Source organism: Chelonoidis abingdonii, chromosome 19, assembly GCF_003597395.2.
Source record: "Chelonoidis abingdonii isolate Lonesome George chromosome 19, CheloAbing_2.0, whole genome shotgun sequence".
Lineage (NCBI taxonomy): Eukaryota > Metazoa > Chordata > Testudines > Testudinidae > Chelonoidis > Chelonoidis abingdonii.
The window spans coordinates 18,077,773-18,098,724 of NC_133787.1; the positions used below are offsets into that span (position 1 = coordinate 18,077,773).

Consider the following 20,952-nt stretch of genomic DNA (forward strand, 5'->3'; position numbering starts at 1 on the left):
CACTTCACTTCACCTAATGGTGGTGCATCAGTACAAATGTCTGGATCCTGAACCGCAGTGACTGCCAGATCATCCAGCTCTGAACAGTGGAGGATGGTTCAGGAACTGTGATAATGTTCCACCCAGCGTGAGGGAACGGCATCCTCTGATTTACATGAATGGCCTTGGCTGTCATTCAGGATCGTTTTTAGTGACTACCTCTCAACCGCTAAGGTTGCGAATGGCACGGAAAGCTGGCTTCACGTTGCCCCTGGGCTAAGCCAAATTCAACATCATCTGCCACTTGTGATCGTGGAGTGCCATGCTTCAATTTTTCACTTCAACTGATCACGAGTGCATTTATCACCATGCTGGCAGGCTGCAGCCTTCAATTTAATTATCTGGAAGGCCTCCTCCAATAGCCTTGGTAGGCATGCTAGATGCCTGTATCCAATTGTCTGCTCAGCAGATAGCTTGAGGGCAGAAGTGAACAGGGACCAGGCAACCTCTATGTCATTTGGCAGATAAGCTAGAGCCAAGAATCTGTTGCTGACATCAATACAAAACCTGTTGGTTAAACCTTGCACACGGAGTGCGTCAATGTCAAACTTCTTCATCATCGCACAGGGCTTACCTGCTCATTGGAGCATCAACACCATATGGGCGACCACTAGTTGATGATCTGTGGTTGCCACGCATTCTGCACCATGATATACTCGACAGAAGGCAAAGAGACGCCTATCATGTGTAATGATGTGGTCCAACTCCTTCTGAGTAAAGCCATCATGAGAGATCCATGACATGTGGTGTATGCGTCACCACTTGAACCATAACCCAAGAACAGAAAGACTCTGGGAGGCACAGAGTGTTAGCAAGCGGCAAGAGTTATCATTGGGTGTGCCTGAACCATAATGACCAACAACCTGTTCAAGCTCAGTTCACGGAGAGCCAGTAACTGCATTTTGGTCACCCAGGATCATGAGATTATCGTGTGGAGGGACTGTGCATACTAGATGTTCCAATTGATCATAGAAATGATCTTAAACTGAGTTAGCAGATTCCTCTATCAGCGCATAGACTACTATGACAGTGAGGTAACCATGCCGATGTTTAAGACAGGCAGTAAGTAAACGAGGAGACATGGGCATCCAGGTTGTCAGGGAGGACTTGGCCTCACCTTGCAGTAATAGTGCTACCCCATATAGATGGTTAGGGCCACCAGAATACAGAAGAAAAGAAAGAATCTTCCACCTTGTGATGTCCATGATCTATTAGCCTTGCTTCTGTTAGTCCTGCAATCAATATACCCAGATGGTTCATATACCTCTTTGTGGTGGAGGGGGTGTAACATCTGAAGTAGGGGATTGCTCGCTGGACCTATGCCATCAACGATGAAGGGTTGTCTGAAATATCACCTTGGGCATTATATGAGGTGGACAGCTCAAATATGAACTCTGAAAATGATGGCTAACACAGGCAGCGAAGATGCAGGGCAGAAGCTGCATCTAGCTACCTGAAGCGAAGGAAGTTGCTGAGAAAGACTCAATGGCTCGGGTCGCACAGCGTGAAGCCCATACTGGCAGACGAGGAAACGGGTCACATTACTGCGCCTCCATCTCATCCCAATGGGACAAGGTATTTCCCAGGATAAGCATTCACTTTTTTTATTTTTTTACCATGAATAACCTAGGACTCAGCACCATGGTTAAAGCCCCTGCCTTACTTTCAGCTGTAGATGCCTTGTTGGTGCCATTTCCCCTCAGTGCCTCTGGGGACGTGCGTCCTCTGATGTTGGCAGGCATGTCTGCAGTACATTTTGACAATGCATCCAATTGTATCTGGGATCGCCAACAGTCCACAAAAATTGCAACTTGGAATATGGCAACTCTTCGCAGACATGGTCATCAGGTCGCTGTCTCACACAAAATGGAATACCAAGGGTTAGGTCAGTGTAACTGTGTTGCTCAGGAGTGTGGATATTTCACACCCCAAGCGACGTAGTTATACAGATGTAAGTTTATAGCGTAGACTTGTCCTGAGTAAAGTTGAAAGACTGAATCAGTATATCACAAGGTGAAGAAAAACACTCTGAATCCATTCACTGAGGAGTCATCTTGTTGAGCAGGGGTATTTCATGAAAGCATGCATCCTTGTTCCTGGGAAGCCAACCAGCTCAGCAACAGACGGCACTTTGGGAGTGGGGTGGGGAGGGGATGGGGTTAGGGAACCTACTTTAGTAGTTGTTACCTATCCTATCTAATAAGTGTATGTCCTAGTTTGCGTTTTATGATTTTGTTTTATATTGTAACCAGGTTCCCTTCACACTCTCTTGTTTCTAGTGGCATCTCTATTCTTTCTTAAATAAACTTTCTTTTGTTTTCTTGAAAGTGCTCACAGGTGCTGTGCATTATACAGGAGTAGCAATTTAAGGTAAAACTGGTAAACTGGTGTACACTGCTCCTTTGGCAGCAAAGGAACTGGGATTTCTGTACATAGCCAGTGTCAAGCACTGAATTTCACAAGGGAACTTTGGATCTGGGGTGCACCTCTTGTTAATCTGCAAGGCAAACATAGGACTAACATAGCCCAGAGGAGAGTCACTGAGTGGCTGAAAGACGGGTGATGGTGGGCAGCTACCACAAGCAAGACTCCGTCTCACTAGAGTCAGGGAGTAACAAGGTGACTCTCGCTCCTGGATACATCGAGAACCATCACAGAGGGTGCAAGATTATCCACCATTTATTGTACCCTTAATTATCAATCGGTCGTCGGCAAAGTCCTCATGGAAAATGAGGCCTTGGAGGACATTTGCTTTGCACTGCCTATTATTTAATATTCTTATCTGTGCAGTATATGTTCATGACATAGGTAAGGGCATTGCTGACATTCTTTTGACTTCAAGAGGACATTTTCCAGGAAATTGCACAATTCACCAGCTAAGGCCCTCAGGTGATGCCTCATCAGTTGTCAAGACATGGCTCCTGACAGCTTTAGAATTGGCAAACAAACATCATTGCTCCCTCTACCACCACTCCCCACCACCCTCCGCCCCGTCAGAGTATACAAGGCCAGTTTGGTGGAATCTGTATAATTCTGAGTTAGGGAAGGACTCCAGTGTATCTGCTCCATCCCTGAACATCAGGTGGTAAGAAATGTAGTGTCTTTAATGCACCGTGGATTGGCTTCATCCATAATACTGGGTCACCTTGCTGGCCTCAGGTTTTGCTGGAGGCTAGCAGAACTTACTGACTCAAGTAGGGGATTTTTATTAAGGAAGATTTTGGAAGGATGTTCCAGAGAAGATGATTGCAGGGAGGAAGACAGGCTCCCCATAACCATACTGATTGGAAGCTTTACCCAGAGTACGCAGTTGTAAGGTGGAAGCAGTTCTATTGAAAATAGCATTTATCATTGCCTTTTTTTGGTGCTTTTACTAAACTAGTGCTGCAGACAACAGGAGATAGCTTCAGGTGTGCATTAGAACTACTGGATGTGCAATTTACGCAGGAGCAATTTCACTGAAATTGAGGTATTCAAAAACTGATCAGGCAGGAAAAAGGGCCACAGTAGAGCTCCAGGAATATGCAGATCAACAGGTAAACCCATGAATGCTATCAAAGCCTTTTAAAACATACAGGACCAGGAGCCAGATGCTCTATTCATATCCGGGGATGGTAGCTATCTGAGCAGGTATCAGTTTGCTGTGGACACGAAGAAGGCATTAGCCTGCTTACATCTCAGTCCTGCAAATTCTGGCATGAGTTCCCTTAGGTTTGGGGCAACAAAATCGACAGGATCAGAGGATTTCAACTTCCAGAAGGTTCAGGCAACCAAGCCCTGGAAACCAGATTGTTATAGGATATATGTTCACCCTACCAATAGGTTGCTGGGGCATATCCCGGGTCTGAACTAACTTTGTTGTTTGTGGTTGCAGCAGACACTGGGAGGAGGATTGATGTCTGGATCTGCAGGCACTCAGTTGTGAATGGGACCCATAAGCAGGCAATAAGATCAGCAGGTGGATCACAACTGAGCTTCAAGGCTGAAACTGTCTGCCTTGAGTGATATAGCAGAACACCTACGTTGTGGAGTCAGCTGATGGCTCTGCTGCACTCACTGATGGCCGAGGTATTCAGCTTGGTAAAAATGATCTTGAGGCTTGCACCAGACTAAATTTGAGAATTAGTTTTCAGAGGGATGTGGAATTGATTAAGTAGTAATGACCATGCACAGAATTGGTTTGGTCAGAGATGCTCGCTAAGCAAGTTTGGCAGGGAGCTGTCAAGCCAGCCTGTGTTGACAGAGCCCATCAGAATCCAAACCACAAGACTACCAGGATAATTTTTGGGGCAGGGGGCTCAATGATCACACATAAGTACATCCAATACACTGCACATAAGCTATAAGGATGATGGACACCATTAGACAGATGCTGGGGCTGGCAATGTCTTCATGACTTTAAGGGCTGGATACAGATGCCAGACAGTGTGGATGGACATGACCATTCTAATTGCTGGTACCCCCATTAGTCAGTTTCCAGTGCAGATAATGGCTAAAATGGCCAGTTCCCTGAGGTAAATGAGACCCAAGATTTCACTGTTGGAGCTTGTGTCTATAGGAGAAGGGGAGACTTTAAGACTTTGCAGACTGAGCTCCCCGCTTAGCACCTTTTATCCTCCCACAAACATGGAGGGCAAAAGGATTCAGAAGTGAACTGTCCTAAGGCATTGGCCAAGGAGCATCTTCCCGGAGATATTTCTTATATTCTGGGAGCCCTCTAACCCCACACTCCACCCAAGCAAATACCTGCTGTGTGACAGCGTGGGGTGGGAATATAGCACATCTAGCCAGTATTAAATTAATAAAGTTATGGTCTGTTGCTTAAAGCCATCTCTATATCTGTCTCTGATTCACTGTGTGTCTAGATCAACCTTGACTTAGTCCACTGATCCACTGTATTTTTTTTTTTAATTCTTTGAAAGGTGATTAGATACTACCTAGATCAGATAACAGATCATCACAAATTACATTTTGGGTTATGGTCAAAGATGTACTTTAAGTGCAAATGCAGAACACGGCCTTCAATTATTTGCTAAATGCTTCAAACAGGCATGCATTATAAACCAATAATGCACACTTTGAAGTATCTTACAGTTTAATTAAAATGAAACAAAAAGCTAGATAATTCATTGCAACATAAGTAGGCACGAGTCTGGTTGTCAGCAAATAAGGAATTGTATTTAAAAAAAAAAAGAAAGAAAGAATCACCACCACACAGATAAGTCATTACTGCAAAATCGCTTACTTTGACAAGTTCCTGTTGAGCCCATATCTGAATAGGTTCCACCTGCTGGGGAGTCTGAGTCTGGATTCCATACGTGTTCAGAAAAACTTGCAAGCTATAAAACAAAATAAATGCAGGGATTTAATCACAGCATAACTACAGTCTGATTTTGTAATGGTCTTGGTGGCAATTACTGAAGAAGCAAAAACATGAATATCAAGTCAATTTAAATCTGAGTTAATATTCCCACTTATGCTTCTTTGAAAACTTGTGCCAGACTGTAGATCTAGTCACATTAAATTCTCCCTTAAAATAGAAATTCTTAATAAAACTAAATGACTTACCGTTGACTTTCTGCTATCAGGGCCACATGGACCACCAAATCATTTTCTAGAGGCCCCTAAAATCAATAAGAGCAAACAAATACTTCTATTAACATAGTTAACCAAGAACAGTCTGTTATCTCAACAAGAAACAAGGACAATATTAACGGTATTAAAACATGCATCCGACGAAGTGGGTATTCACCCATGAAAGTTCGTGCTCCAATACGTCTGTTAGTCTATAAGGTGCCACAGGACTCTTTGCAGACTAACACGGCTACCCCTCTGATAGTTCATAGATATTATCAGCATCAACTCACTGCATTGCTGCTTCTCTCTGCTCTCAACTGCTTGCTAATCAGTTTGACTGCGTACACAGGGTAATGGAACACTATAGACCTAAAAGCCATAAATCTCACAACTTAGTGAGTGGCTGCACTGTCAATGGTATTTTGAATGATGCAAGTTGGGGAGATAGGGACCAATTCTTTTGTCACCATTTACATTTTTGTAATGGAAAAATACAACCATATATGAGATTTATTTAAAAATTGTTACTTATGGTAAAAATCCTTCAGTATGTATCCCAGAAAAATTGCAAGGTTATACTATTGATGTTTTTGGTATTTTCCCCTTATACATACTATATCATAGTATTGTTTTGATATACTGCATAAACTTCGTAAAGAATTAATCGTATAACCGACTGTATAACTGATAGTCTTCATAAAAAAAACGCGCACACAGACACGACATGCATGCTGATAGCTTTAATATATTTTTAATCTAAAGTATTTTTGATTGGACAGTTGCTAACTGTATTGTTCTGTGAAAGATATAATGTATATTTCTAAAGGGTGACAATATTTCTAATGTTATGATTAATTAGATTGTTAAGAACAAAATAAATGACAGTATTTTGGTAAGAGAAAAGACATGCAAACAGTATTGAATTAAACAGTTTGGGTAAAATTCTGACCTCACTAAAATCAGTGACTGGGGCCGGGATTTAACTGGCAACGTGCTTCACTGGCTAAGATGTAAGATGTCAGCATTACTCTCATTCATTTCCTTGATAGTATTCAATGTACTCTATATACATACTCTCTGGTTTTTGGGAGGAAGGGGAGAAGGAGGAGGGAAGGGGAAGTGCTATGGTGCATCTAACAGAAGCAAATACAGTGTTATTTCCAAGACGGTTCTCTCTTACAGCTCAGATTTAGCTGCAAAAACTCCTCACTTGGAATTTTAAGTTTAACAATGTAAAGGAAAACTGCAGAACTTGCATAGCAAAAATTAAGTTAAAATTATATTAAATTTTTAAAAACTTCTACATCCAAAATGTACCATAATTTCTTTCCACTGTAAGTCTTTAAAGTAAAAAGACCGGTTCAGGCATTTATGACTCCTCCAAATCAAGTCATATTTGCTGTAATCACAATCACAGTCTTGAGGTATTTGTCCTAAAAAATACATGAATAATTACTTATACTAAAGGTTGCAGAAGCACTATAGCCTACGGTTTTTAAGCACACAAACCAGTTTTTTTTCCCCCAATATAAGTATTACAATATACAATATGGGACCCAGGATGACCTGTTGGAAATTCAAGTGACATAACATTTCAATAACAAAACAGAGTCCACAACTACAAGGGGGAGTTCCTATTGACTAAACACTGTTTGTAAAGGTATTAAAAACAGACAAAATAACTTTCTGTCAAGATAGTGCAATAGACCACTGTATACTTTACCTCAGAATTAGAATTAGGAAGTTTCTTTGCTGCTCTATTTCTATGAATATCACGTAAGAGATTGAGGTTGTTTGACTACTGGGATTGACACTATTTTAAATGAAAGCCTGGAGAAAGATCTTTGGATAAGTGTTCTATGCCAAGTTACTATGTTTAGATTTGTATACAGCAGACAGAAGGGAAAAAACAGGTTCTAACTAGAATTCCCTATTTCCAACTAACAGAGTATCTAAGTTGGTTGAGTAATTGGATTCTTGACACTCAAAGAAACAGGTAAAATAATTTTTAGCTATAAAATTTTAATATAGAACTCTAGAAAATAATGTCTGGGTCAAAAAAGGGAGTTTATTAAAAAATAAACTGCAGATCCCTCATTTCTCATGTCAATCTATTTACTGGTATGCAGGATTTCATGGATTACTGCACCTGATGAAGTACTTTATCAAAAGGTAGATGCTGCAATCTTTTTCTAAGTGACTTGCTGCTTCAGTCATTTTTATTTTAGAGGACCTGGCTGTGTGAAACTTAAGATTTTCAAAAAATACTGTGAGAAACTCAATATAGTGCATTTAACTAGCATACTGCGAGATATTAAGCAGAAAGCAAATGTCTTTGCCTTTCAGTGTGTCAACGTCTGGAAGAAAATACAAAGTTATAGATCTAGAATGTGCCACTTCATACTGTAAACACTGTTAGAATATTCAGTTAGAAGATTAATGAAATAAAGCCACTTACCAGTCCCTCAAAATTATAGTGTGCTCTTTCTCTATATAGCATTAACTACTCATATTCAATCAAAGCTGAATACAGTGGATTTCAGCATGACCCTATATTCAGACCATTGTAACAATTTTGCACAAAATATATCTTGTAAGGTATTGTTTGAAAACCAATAACTTGCTGGTCAGTAATATCATGGTGAAACATGCGTAGCAACTATGTAAACTTATGAACATCTGCTGAAATTAGGTCAGAAATGTGTTTACCAGATCAGTAAACTAGCTTCTCAAAGACAAAGGACAAGCTGACGCCTCTGGACAGGTGTCATCAAAGTTGATGGACAATCGCCTATCATGAGGCCATTCTCTGGCAAGGAACGGGGCAGAACAAACAAATCTGCATCTTAGCAAACAAAAACCTGGAACCTCTTTCACCACCATGCTCTTTGTCTCTGTCCTCACAGCAGGAATGAATTTTATCCAGGGATAACCCTCAGGAAAAGGTGTCATTAGAGGAGGTTTTGGAACAAATTGATAAACTAAACAGTAATAAGTCACCAAGATCAGATGGTATTCACTCGAGTTCTGAAGGAACAAAAACGTGAAATTGCAGAACTACTAACTGTAATCTGTAACCTATCATTTAAATCAGCTTCTGTACAAAATGACTGGAGTATAGCTCATGTGAGACCAATTTTTAAAAAGGGCTCCAGAGCTGATCCCGGCAAGCCTGACTTCAGTACTGGGAAAACTGTTTGAAACTATAGTAAAGAACAAAATCGTCAGACATATAGAGAAACTTAATTTGTTGGAGAAGAGTCAACATGGTTTTTATAAAGGGAAATCATACCTCACCAATCTACTAGAATTCTTTGAGGGGAGACAACAAGCATGTGGAAAAGGAGGAGCCAGTGGATATAGATTTTCAGAAAGATTTTGACAGGGTTCATCACCAAAGGATCTTAAGCAAAGTAACCTTTATGGGATAAGAGGGAAGGTCCTCTCATGAATTGGTAACTGGTTAAAAGATAGGAAACAAAGGGTTGGAATAAATGGCCAGTTTTCAGAAATGGAGAGAGGTAAATAGTGGTGTCCCCCGGGGGTCCTATTCAACATATTCATATATGATCTGGAAAAAGGGATAAACAGTGAGATGGCAAAATTTGCAGATAATACAAAACTATTCAAGATAGTTAAGCCTAAGGCAGACTGCGAAGAGCTAAGAAAGGATCTCTCAAAACTCAGTGACTGGGCAACAAAATGGGCAGATGAAATTCAATGTTGATAAATGCAAAGTAATACATATTGCAAAACATAATCCCAACTATACATATAAAATAATGGGTACTAAATTAGCTGTTACCACTCAAGAAAGAGAACTTGGAGTCCCTGGGGATAGTTCACTGAAAACAATCCCTCAGTGTGCAATGGTAGTCAAAAAAGCTAAGAGAATGCTGGGAATCATTCAGGAAGGGATAGATAATAAGACAGAAAATATCATATTGCCTCTATGTAAATCCATGGTACGCCCACATCTTGAATACTGTGTGGAGATGTGGTCGCCTCATCTCAAAAAAGATATATTGGAATTGGAAAAGATTCAGAAAAGGGCAACAAAAATGACTGTGGGTATGAAACGGGTTCTGTATGAGGAGAGAATAATAAGACTGGGACTTTTCAGCTTGGAAAAGAGACGACTAAAGGGGGATATGGTTGAGGTTTATAAAATCATGACTGAAGGGGCAAAAACACACCAAGTTATCTCTACCTAGCCATCTGTCTCTCTTTCATCTAAGATGACAAAAGAAACAGCCCTTGGACTTTGGGAGCAGATCATGGCCTGAGAATGTTGTCAACAGTTACTGGAAACGTGGTAAGGAATTTCACCCTGAACCAAATATAGTTTGTTAAGTTTAGAGTACCAGGAAGAACAGAGAACACTAAATAATGACCAGATGTCACTACAAAGCAAAATATGGGGTATACATGAAAATATTAGCACAAACCAGAACGGCTTACATTGTGGTGCCATTCTTGTTTCTACTTTGGAACATAAAGTGAAGTCCTCATTTGTGTAGTGGACTAAATTGTATATTGATGATTTCACATTACGTTATACAAACAGACCTTTTGCTGCAATACAAAAAAATAAAATGTTTAGGGATTAATTAGGAGAGCAAACTACTACTGATTTGCTATGTACACAAAATGAAGTATTTTATTATGTTTTTGCACTGAAGCACTTTTAACACAATCTTTACCATATTGCTCATTACACTCCACAAGCATTCAGTAACATACAAGACTGTTGTTTTGTTCTTACAGGTTTTGTAGCATTTAAGATGAGTGATCTAGCTTTAGCTATAATGACAACTAATGCCTTCCATCTAGAACAGATAATATTCCATTTACAAAGCAATCCTTTATAAATCACTTAACTAGACCATATTTTTATATACTATATAACATATTGTAGGTCTTAAACAACAAAGAATCTTCAGAGACTAAATTTTCATGCCACAACTTAAAATAAGTGATCCTAAAATAGAGTTTATCTGCAATACAGTGCTAATTCTTGTGACCTGAGGGAAAAGCGTGTTTTGAGGATTAAATAAAATTTTGCTTTCAGTTCCTCAAATAAGAATAATTTGTGCTCATTAGGCTTCATTTGTACATCCTGCTAGCTAAAGGATAGCCAACGTTTTTCACTACATTAGTGCTCCTTTAAAAAGAGGGTCACATGTAATGTAAGCTACTATGCAGGTATTGTGATGTATTTTAAACAAATTTTAAAATTTTTCAGCAAAAGAAACGAGAAAAGAAGTCTATGAATTTTGACTCAAAATGTGAAACACATAGTATAGAGCACTGAACTATATACCAACTTTGTTACACTAGCAAACTGGAAGGAAGAGCTCCTTCAGTACACTAACCACACATTTCTGTATCATTATTCACTAAGCAAAGGCTAAATGTGGCTCAAACACACAGGTAGCAGATATGGGCTAAATACAAAAACCTCCAAAATATAAGGCATCTATTGAAGTGTAAGATGTGAAAAAAATTGAATATTTATGTCTTATTTATTTGTGATTTTAGTCATTTTATTACTGAAGGGAAAAAATAAACCAATAAGTAAGTATTTTAAGACATACTATAAGAAATGAATCTTAATTATCCAGTAAACTCTTCTGCTTTCACTGGGTTTTTTCTCTGAATTTCTTTATTTGGAGTTGGAGCAATAACAGAGTAATAGACATATGTTTTTGTGCCATGATGGATTTTAATACTGATTGTGAGAAGTCCAGGATGTTAAAAGAGATCAGATGCTGGTAAATTATGGATGTTGTCACATTTCAAATGATTTTGCCTACGGACAGAAGACTGGAAACATGGTGGCAATTTTTAAGACAGTTGGCATCCAGTATCTCTTTCCTGAGAACTAGCCAGACTGTCACAATATGGCAACGCTCCAACAAGTAAAAACTAATCTGATCACTTCAGAAAAGCTACGGAGTCCCAGTGATGGCAGGTATGCTGGATTTGGTGCAGTGAAGATCAAACCCTTTGTTTTTGAAAATGGAAACATTTACTTTTGCTAGAAGAATCATATTTGAGTATGAAGAGTGGTGGACAGATAAATTACCATGGTGAAATTAATGAACATTAAATGCACACTGTTTCAAGGGGTTATAACAGTTAACTAATCTCTTGAAGTGGGGATCTGAAGAGGCAATTATTGGAGAAAAGAAAATTAATCACCTGTAATTGTAGTTCTCACAGTATATTTCCCCTTTGCAGTTCCATGGTCATCCTAGCCTCCCCTCCCCAATTCTTCAGGGTCCTTCACTGGTATTTAAAATAAAAAAAAAATTGAGTCTGCAGCCTGTCCTATAGCCTTTCACTGAAAGTTTGTATTCATCAGAGGATATTTGCATGAACCACATGGTCACTGTTTTCTAGGCGGTTCCAGCGCTGCAGCATAGTCACCATTTTCAAGAGGAAGCCTCTGCAGAAGCATTATATAGTGATCATCACTAAAACATTAATATTTACCCCATAAGTACCACAAAATTGTACCTGAGACAATTCACTAGTTCCCTGCATTTATACCATTGCACTCCAACTGCAGTTATAAAGTAGCCTCTCTCTTGATAGATGTGTTTCCAAGATACTATACACAAAGAAAGTTCATATAGATAGCAATTACAGTTGTCTCTTCTATCTAAAAGTTTGTGGAACAAGACTTAGGTCTGATTAAATTGCTTTATTGCAAATGGAATAATAATAAAATTGCTCTATTTTTTTAAACTGAATTTGGGTTGATTGACTTTGTTTCAGTAACTCTAAGTTGCCAAATGCTCTGAAATAATTTTTTTTTAAAAAAAAGAGAATGAAATAATTTAATGCATTTTCTTTAATTGTGAAGAAAAGGAACAAGGCAATATCAGGAAAGAAGCTGCTTTTGGTTTTTGAAGACATAATTAAGTTAAATGTGTTGTATTTTAGTTTCACATTCCATTTTTACCACAAAGTGAGTACTAAATAGACTTGCATACTGATTTTGACATAAATTGAGCTAAATTAGACAAAAATGGCATAATCAAATATTAAGATTAACTGTTTGAGTGGATGTGAAATACAGAACAGAAAAGCCAACAAGAAAAATATTGAGGAGAAAAAGAAAACAGAAGGGGAACCAATAATCAAAGGTGATACATGGGGGGGGAGGGAGATGCAGAGTTAACTCTCCCCCCTGCCCCGATTTCTGAGTGCTGAGATTTGTCCTTCTCCTGCTGTGTCTGTCCCTCCCCGTCTCTCTCTACCCTCATCACTTTCAGCTCTGCTGGGCCCAGGTGGGAAGCTGAAGGGACAGTACAGGACAACCCTGACTCTGCTCAGGGTTGCTGTCTGTGAGACACACAGCGTTGGGAGACGGTGGCAGCCCAAGACTGGCTGACAAGTTCAGGGGTTGAGAGCGAGCCAGAAATGTGCAGAGGGTTGGGGGGCTCTGACTCTCTTAGTCAGCTCCTGTCCCCAGCAGCTGGGACAAGGGGGAGCAGGCTGCTGCTGCCTCCCCAGCTGGGCTCTCTCACAGAGAGCTGCTGCTTTACACAGAGGTAGTTACTCTGAATGGCTACCCTCACCCAGCAAGAGAAGCGGCTCTGTCCTGTCCCCTCCACTTCCTGTCTTGACCAGGATGCTGGGGACAGAGGCCGAGCAAGCCTGAAACACGCTGGTGGGGAGGTGCCATGGGAGAAGGACTGACACCCTCACCCCCATAACTCTGGCGAGAAGAGTGTGGTAGCCCCAGGCCAGGAACAGGGTGGGGGTTGCTGGAAAAGGTGTCAGGAGCAGGGTCCCTTTGCTCAGTTGGAGGTAGAGGCACTGCCTACGCTCCTCCCCCTGCTGAAGTGTCCGCAACGGCACAGGAGCTCTAGGAAGACACTGGTGCTGCGAGTCTCCCCAGGGCTGAGGATAGCCCTAGTCTAGGCCAGAGGCACATGCTCCCCACTCCTGTGGCCCAGTCCCTCAGGAGACAACAAGATTAGCTTCTCTGACCCAGGAATGTGATACTGGAAGGCTCCTCCCAGAGGCAACACATGGGGCACTCGCATGGCCCCCCTTTACAATGTACGCCCCACGCTATTAGCAGGGACAAGTCATCTCTGCCAACACTATATGGGAAAATATGAGTGGTATTAATTTGGAAGGTCAGAAACACAAAGATTATAGAACAAGCAAAAGGGACTATTACTTATACTAGACTGAAGAAATAAAATGGAAATGGCTAGAATGTATTGCAGCAGGAGACAATCAAATGGACCACAAAATGAAAATCTTGAGATAGAAAGTGAAACTGAGATAATCAGACAAAGCTATGAAGCGCATCCAGTAACAGTGAAAAGTAGTTAGTAAGAATTCTCATGAATTCAAGAAAAGTGGAGGGCTATCACCTGAAATTTCTATATGTGGGACACTATCATCATGAAACTAAGACAGTGTCTATTTTGGGGTGTGTGGATGAGACACAAGTCCATTCGTAATTCATATTTTATCACAATGGAAAATGATTTGGGCAATAATTAAGACTTCATGGTAGGAGAAATTAATCAAGGATTTTTAAGAGGGTCCCATTGTGACCCTCTGCACCCCGGTATTAACACCCCATGCACTGTTGTGATAATCTCTGTACAAAACATACCTTGAAAGGTCTCATTTGACAACTAATAACTCATTGATCATTAATATTCTTTATTGTCATGTATGTAGACAGTGTGTATTCAGAGTTACGGATGTATACTAGAATTACTACTAAATCGCGTTTAAACAAAGAACGTCGGGCAAATTGGCAAACAGGTCTGCCCTAGACAAAGGAATGTGTATTTGCTTCTCTTACCAGCCCAGTTACTCGGCAGAGACAGTGAAGGTCCATTTTGGCATAACAGTGAACAAAGCTATCAAGTAAACAAGTGCAGTAGGAGATAGCATGAAGAGCGCACTCAACAGGAGAGAGAAGCCTGGTCTGGGTTTTACTTTTCAAAGAATGCATTGCAAAGGGTTACTGGTATATAAAGACAGGGGATCTGAACCTCAAGGACTAAGCAATTGAATCAACTGACTGTATACAATATTACTACATTATAAAAGTGCATAGTGAGTTTTTTTCTGAAAACTGATGGCACAGTGGTGATTAATATCATTGTGAAATGTATGTATTAACACTATATGAGGAAATATGGATACCTAATATTCTCAAACTAAGCTGAGAATGCCTTTTCTAGATAAAAACCTTTATGTGCAAGTTTTACATTCAGAATCACACACAAAAAAATTACATCAAAAGAACATTATTAAGCCTGCAAAGTCAAGCACTCAAAACTTATTCATTCTGACATTTCTTGCCTGTATGCAACCCATTTCTGCCCTGTTCACTCCAACCTGACTCCTGTTCGCAGTCCCTTTCTCCTCATCCAGCCAGAACTTCTTGCGGCAAAGTTATATCGACAAAGTGTCAGTGTAGACACTGCGCTTGGTTATGTCACTGTAAATGGTCTCCAGGAGGTGTCCCACAATGCCAAATCTGACTGCTCTGGTCAGCAGTTTAAACTCTGCTGCCCCGCACTCAGGTACACAGGCATTCACCCCTCACCCTATACAGGCCCAGGAACTTTTGAAATTCCACTTGCTGTTAGCTCAATGTGGACAGCTTACATCACATCTTCCCAGCTGACCATGACGGCTCCACACAGCAAACGCTTCCCACTTGGAGCCCACCTGAGTTGTTGGATCTGCTGACACTGTGTGGAGAGGAGGCTGTGCAGTCCCAGCTCCACTCCAGCTGCAGGAACTTTGATACCTACGGTCAGATAAAGGCTATGAACAGGACATGCAGCAGTGCTGTGCAAAGATAAAGGAGCTGAGGGAGGCATACGAGAAGGCAAGGTAAGCAAACTGTTGCTCTGCTGTTGTGCCAAAGACCTGCCATTTCTATAAGGAGTTGGACACCATCCTCGATGGTGACCCTAACTCCACCACCAAGAGCCTCATGGATACTTCAGCGGGACTGGAGATAGCGGACAGTAGACTCAACTCCAAAGAAAGTCGTGGATGAGGCAGTCGAGTTGGAAGACGATGTGGAGCACACGGCAGGGTCATCCAGTGGTGTGGTGAGTCAGGACCTTTTTTCGACTCTGGAGGGGGTCTAGCCAGACTCAGAGTCCATCTCTGGTGTGCATGATGCAGGAGAGGGAAGCTCTGGTAAGTGATCTTTTTGAGTTGATGCTGCTCGGTTACATGAGGTAGAACTGTCCTTTGCTTTGTATATTCTAGAACTGAGTGAAAGATAGAAATGTACCAGACTAGCTGTATTTGTGTGTGCTTCACATTCCCCTGTGCAGCTAAGCACTGGAACAGTGTATTAATGTACACCGAGATTTCACGGGAATCCTCCAGAGAGATTTCTAGGAAACCTTCCTGGAGGTAATCCTCTGCCGAAGGTTCCTTGGTAGAGTTGCTTTGTTCCTTCCCTCATTGTAGGAAACATTCCTGCTTCAATCGGCAATCACTTAGGGAAGGACCAAAGCAACACAGAGGTGAGCAGCATAGGGACTTGGTTTGACGCCGCACAGATACAAGAGATGCACCCTTGCATCCTCAGCTACCCTTGGGAGTGAGATATTGGCTTCAATGACCCCCACCTGTGGAAAATGGTGGCAGAATTTACAATATTGTCCCTAGTCGCCTGCAGTAATCCCCTTAAAAAACCACCAAGATCCTTTGCCCCATCTTGAGCCTCCCTCACCACTCTCCCCAGCTGAACTCAGCATGTTTAGGGTGTTCCCTGAACTGGACAGCGAGAAACTGATTCATATTTAAAAAGCAGTGTATTTTTCTCTAATGATTCGATGTAATGCGTGAACTAACAATCATGTTTCTGTTGATTGTTTCTTGCGCTTCTGCAGCTGCGGCCTTCTGGGCCTACAGCTCCTACATACTGGCAGAGTGCCTCTATCAGATAAGGAAGCGACCAAGGAGCACACGTTCCAAGAGGTGCTCCAGTCCTCAGAGGGTGAAAAGAAGAATGCAGGGAGTGAAGAGACACTTTAAAGGAAACATTTAAAATAGACAGGCAGGCCAAAAAGGAGAGCCAGGAGTGAATTGTAATGGGCCACATGTGGATGATAAAAGTGATGGGAGGAGCAAGCAGAGATACTGAAGTCCCTAATCTCACTGCAGGCAAAACACACGAGTGCTTGACCCCCTCCAGCCAATACAGAACTGCTTCCTATGCTCTCCCCAAACTCTTCCCACACAACCCTTGCAACTTCCCAGCCCATCTCAGTACCCCATTCACTCCACCCCTTTGCATCTGACGAAGTGGGTATTCACCCATGAAAGCTCATGCTCCAAAACGTCTGTTAGTCTATAAGGTGCCACAGGATTCTCTGCTGCTTTTACAGATCCAGACTAACACGGCTACCCCTCTGATACTCCACCCCTTTGGACAGCTTCCAAAATGACAGCTGGACTTACATACAGCTATGACAATCTACACTGCCCTTCACTGTTATCTCCCTTCCCACCAAGCCTTTTGTGTGTGTGTGTTGTTAATTGGTATTTAATAAAAATATACTCTCTGAAAAATAATCAGTCTTTATTTTTCTCCAAACCGTGGTTGTTGCTGCTGGAATTAATACACAGTGGCAATTTCATCATTTGCTGACTACAAATCCTGGTCAGGAATCATCAAAATTTTCATGCAAGGCAGGAAGTTAACAAAGCAAGGCAGAGTGCTGTATAGAAAGAGACATTACTGGAGCTCATTGTTAAAATGTTGCCTCGAAGCCTTCAGGACTCAAGTAGCCTCCACTGTGCTCCTATAACGGCCCTTGTATCTGGCTGCTCAAAATCAGCTACCCAGGCAATCCGCTTCTGCACTCCATCCTAAGGGAAACTTCTCACCCTTAGCCTCACAAATATTATGGAGCTCACAGCAGGATGCTATGACCATGGGAATATTTTCCTCTTTTAGGTCTAACCTGCCATAAATGCAGTGTCAGTGAGTGTTTAATCCTCCAAAGGCACATTCTGCAGTTGTTCTGCACCTGCTCAGCCTATTGTTGAAGCACTCCTTGCTGCTGTTCAGGTTTCCTGTGTAAGGCTTCATGAGCCATGGGTGTAAGGGGTATGCTGGGTCTCCCAGGATCATGATGGGCATTTCAACATCCCCCACTGGAATCTTCGGGTCTGGAAAGGAAGTCCCTGTTTGCAGTTTTCTGTACAGGCCAGTGTTCCTGAACATGCATGCGTCATGCACCTTCCTGGACCACCCTGTGTTGATGCCAGTGAAATGCCCACGGTGTTCCACAAGCCCTGCAATACCATAGAGAAGTATCCTTTCTATTTATGTACTCCATCACAAGATGATCTGGGGCCAAAATTAGGATATGCGTGCCAACTATTGCCTTGGCACAGTTAGGGAATCCCAATGCCACAAAGCCTTCTACTATTTCATGCATACTGCTGAGAGTTACCATCCTTTGTAGCAGGATGCGATTAATGGCCCTACACAATGGCATTAACACAGCCCCACTCCAAACAGATTCGTAACCAACTGGTAGCAGTCTGGAGTCACCTGCTTCCACACACCGATGGCCACGTGCTTCTCCAGAGAGCGCAGCTCTCATTTTGGTGTCCTTGAGCCACAGTGCTGGGGCGAGCTCTACACACAGTTCTAGAGAGGTGGCTTTCCACATCTGAAAGTTCTGTAGCCAGTGCTCATCATCCTAGATCTGCATAACAATGTAATCCTACTACTCAATGCTTGTTTCCCGAGCCCAAAAGTGACAGTTCATGATGTGTAGCTGCTCCATGAATGCCAAAAGTAGTCTGGTGGTGTTTTGTTGCATGGCACACAGCAGGTCAGGCAAATGTGATTCCTCTTCAGATTGGGAGTTCATGATATATTACATGATCAGCTGAGATACATTCATAACAGTGATCACAACAAAAGAGAGCAGTGCATGATCCATCCTTTCAGATAGAAATGGTGGGCGCACAGTAAACAGGGATTCGTTGAAAAAATACTACGAAACGCAGTCGGAAGCCCATAGAATGATGCGACAGAAAAAGTGCATCGTGTGATGTTGAGCCCACACCCGACTTCCCAGAACTCCTAGTTGCAGAAGGTGGTGAGTAGCATAGCGGAATAGCTACCCACAGTGTGCTGTTCTCACTGTCGATGCTAGAGCACTAACTGTGGATGTGCGCCGCTGACAGAAGGAACATTGTGTGAACATGCACAAGTGATATAATTATACTGGTTTTTGATTGTTGGTGTAACTTGTGTCAACAAAACTGAGTAGTGTAGACAAAGTCCAAGAATACACCACTGCTCCTCAGATGATCTGTCTCTCTCCCACTCCCTCCTCCAACCCTAGTCCACATTCTCTATCTCCACTGGCTCCTATTTCCGATCTCCCTTCCTAAACTCATCCTTCAATGTCCGTGTCTGTCCCACCCCCAGCTCCTTGTCTCAGTCTCTGACAAGCTAGTGCCAGTTCTCCCCACACCCTGCCTCTGTCAGATGCATCTTCCCTCACCTCCATTTGTCTGCCCCATGGGTTTTTTGTCCTAGTTTCCTTGTCCAGTCAGCCTCAGTTTCCCCCCCCCCCCGATCCTCATCTAGTCTCAGTCTCTCCCCCTACAACCTACCAATCTCAGTCTCCCCTCTTCCCCATCCCCTTCCCCGGCTCCCAGTCTCCTTGTCCAGCCAGTTGCTGTCCACCTCCTCCAGCTCCCAGGCCCAATCTCCCTCCCACCTCAACTCCCAGTCCAAGTTTCCCTTACCTCTAGCCTCCAGTCCCAGCTCAGGGAATTCAGCTAGTAAGAAGTGTCTACTGAGCATGTGAAAACTGCAAATTTCAAAGGCTTATAACTTGGTCAAATTTAAGCAGATTATCATAGGGACAGCAAAAGGCCACCCCATGCAAAATTTCATATCTCTGCTCCAAAGAATAGGGGTGTTAGAATTATTCAAATAAAAGGTTATCTGAATTTTGAACACAGGCAAACTAATGCATTTTCCCTAGTGTTGTTCTCAGAAACAACTGAACTGTTTTTTATGAGATTTTCTAAAAAAATTCATCCCATGGTAGACACCTGGCATGAAAAATTTCAGCCCAAATAGTTAAAGTTTGCCACAGTTATAAACAACTGCAAACAGTATTATTATGGGAAACATCAGGCAACCATAACAAAAGGTGGTGCTACCAGCCTGCCTGTAATAGGCACAATGTCATTTACAGTACTGCTAATATGAGTAAATCTTGAGGATTGAATGGGAACACAAGAATTACCATACTGGATCAGAACAATAGACCACCTAGTTTGGTATCTCATCTCTAACAGTGTACAATACCAGATGCTTCAGAGGAGGAATAAGAAACTCTGTAATGGAATAACTTGGCCAATGGGGAAGTTTCTTATTAATCCCAGTCAGTGGTTGCATTTATGCCTCGATGCATAACAGTTTATATCCTCTATTCTTTTTGATCATACCTAACGTAACTGTGGATGTTTTTATTATCTATACAATTACCTAATGTTTCAATACTACTTGGCTCTTGAACTAAATCTCTCTTATGGCACTGAGTTCCACAAGCTAATTATGAAATTCCTGTTATCAGTTTTAAAATTCTGTTTTTCATTTTCATTGGTGTTTCCTTGTTCTCGTATTTCACCTCTCAAACTACAAGTGCCGAATTTATCTTCTCTGTATCATTCATTATGGTACATCCCATCATGAAATTAAAATCATACAGGATTTTAGTAGAGAAAAAGAAACACATACTGTATAGCATCTCTGATAATCAAAGTCCTCAGGGCAGAATCTGTTTCTCCCTGCACATCTGAAAAATTAACACAGATTTCCTGCTGAGTCATACAATATGTTCCACTGGTTTGTAGAACAAATCTTTTCTAGATTTTCAATACCATTGATCTATGATCACCAGAAGATATTGGTCTCAAGAACCAAGTTGTTTACAAGGAAGATGAAAAGAAGAACTACTATAAAAAAGGGTACAAGGGAAGATCAAGGTAGTGGAGAATTTATGCAAATTGAGAATGGCTGTAAAGCAAGAGTCAATTCTTATGCTAATTAACTGAACCCAGCTTTAGTGCTGCACAACTGACTCTGCAATGTAATTTCTTCTGGTAGCACCCTTAGGTGCTGGGTAAAATGCACAGGCAAATTCCATACATACTGTCAGCAGTTCAGTTTTTGCAGCAGTAAGAACCCCATCAAGTATGAACAAACAGCTGAAGCTGGGAATAAATGAAGTCTTCGAGTTTCCATTATCTCATATTAACATAGCGTAAGTGCTGCAG

The 20,952-nt window shown here is 41.6% G+C and overlaps 1 protein-coding gene across 7 annotated transcripts in view; it reads right to left on the reverse strand.

Annotated features, from left to right (window-relative positions):
• The window catches only part of PHKB (phosphorylase kinase regulatory subunit beta), a 232,696-nt gene that overhangs the window by 54,048 nt on the left and 157,696 nt on the right, over nt 1–20,952 (reverse strand). For all 7 annotated transcript variants that reach the window (XM_032787057.2, XM_075073813.1, XM_032787060.1 and 4 more), the window contains 2 exons: nt 5,608–5,663; nt 5,285–5,378 (listed from right to left, as the gene is read on the reverse strand). In XM_032787057.2, the coding sequence (XP_032642948.1) occupies nt 5,285–5,378; nt 5,608–5,663 (150 nt within the window). The remainder of the gene's footprint in view (nt 1–5,284; nt 5,379–5,607; nt 5,664–20,952) is intronic.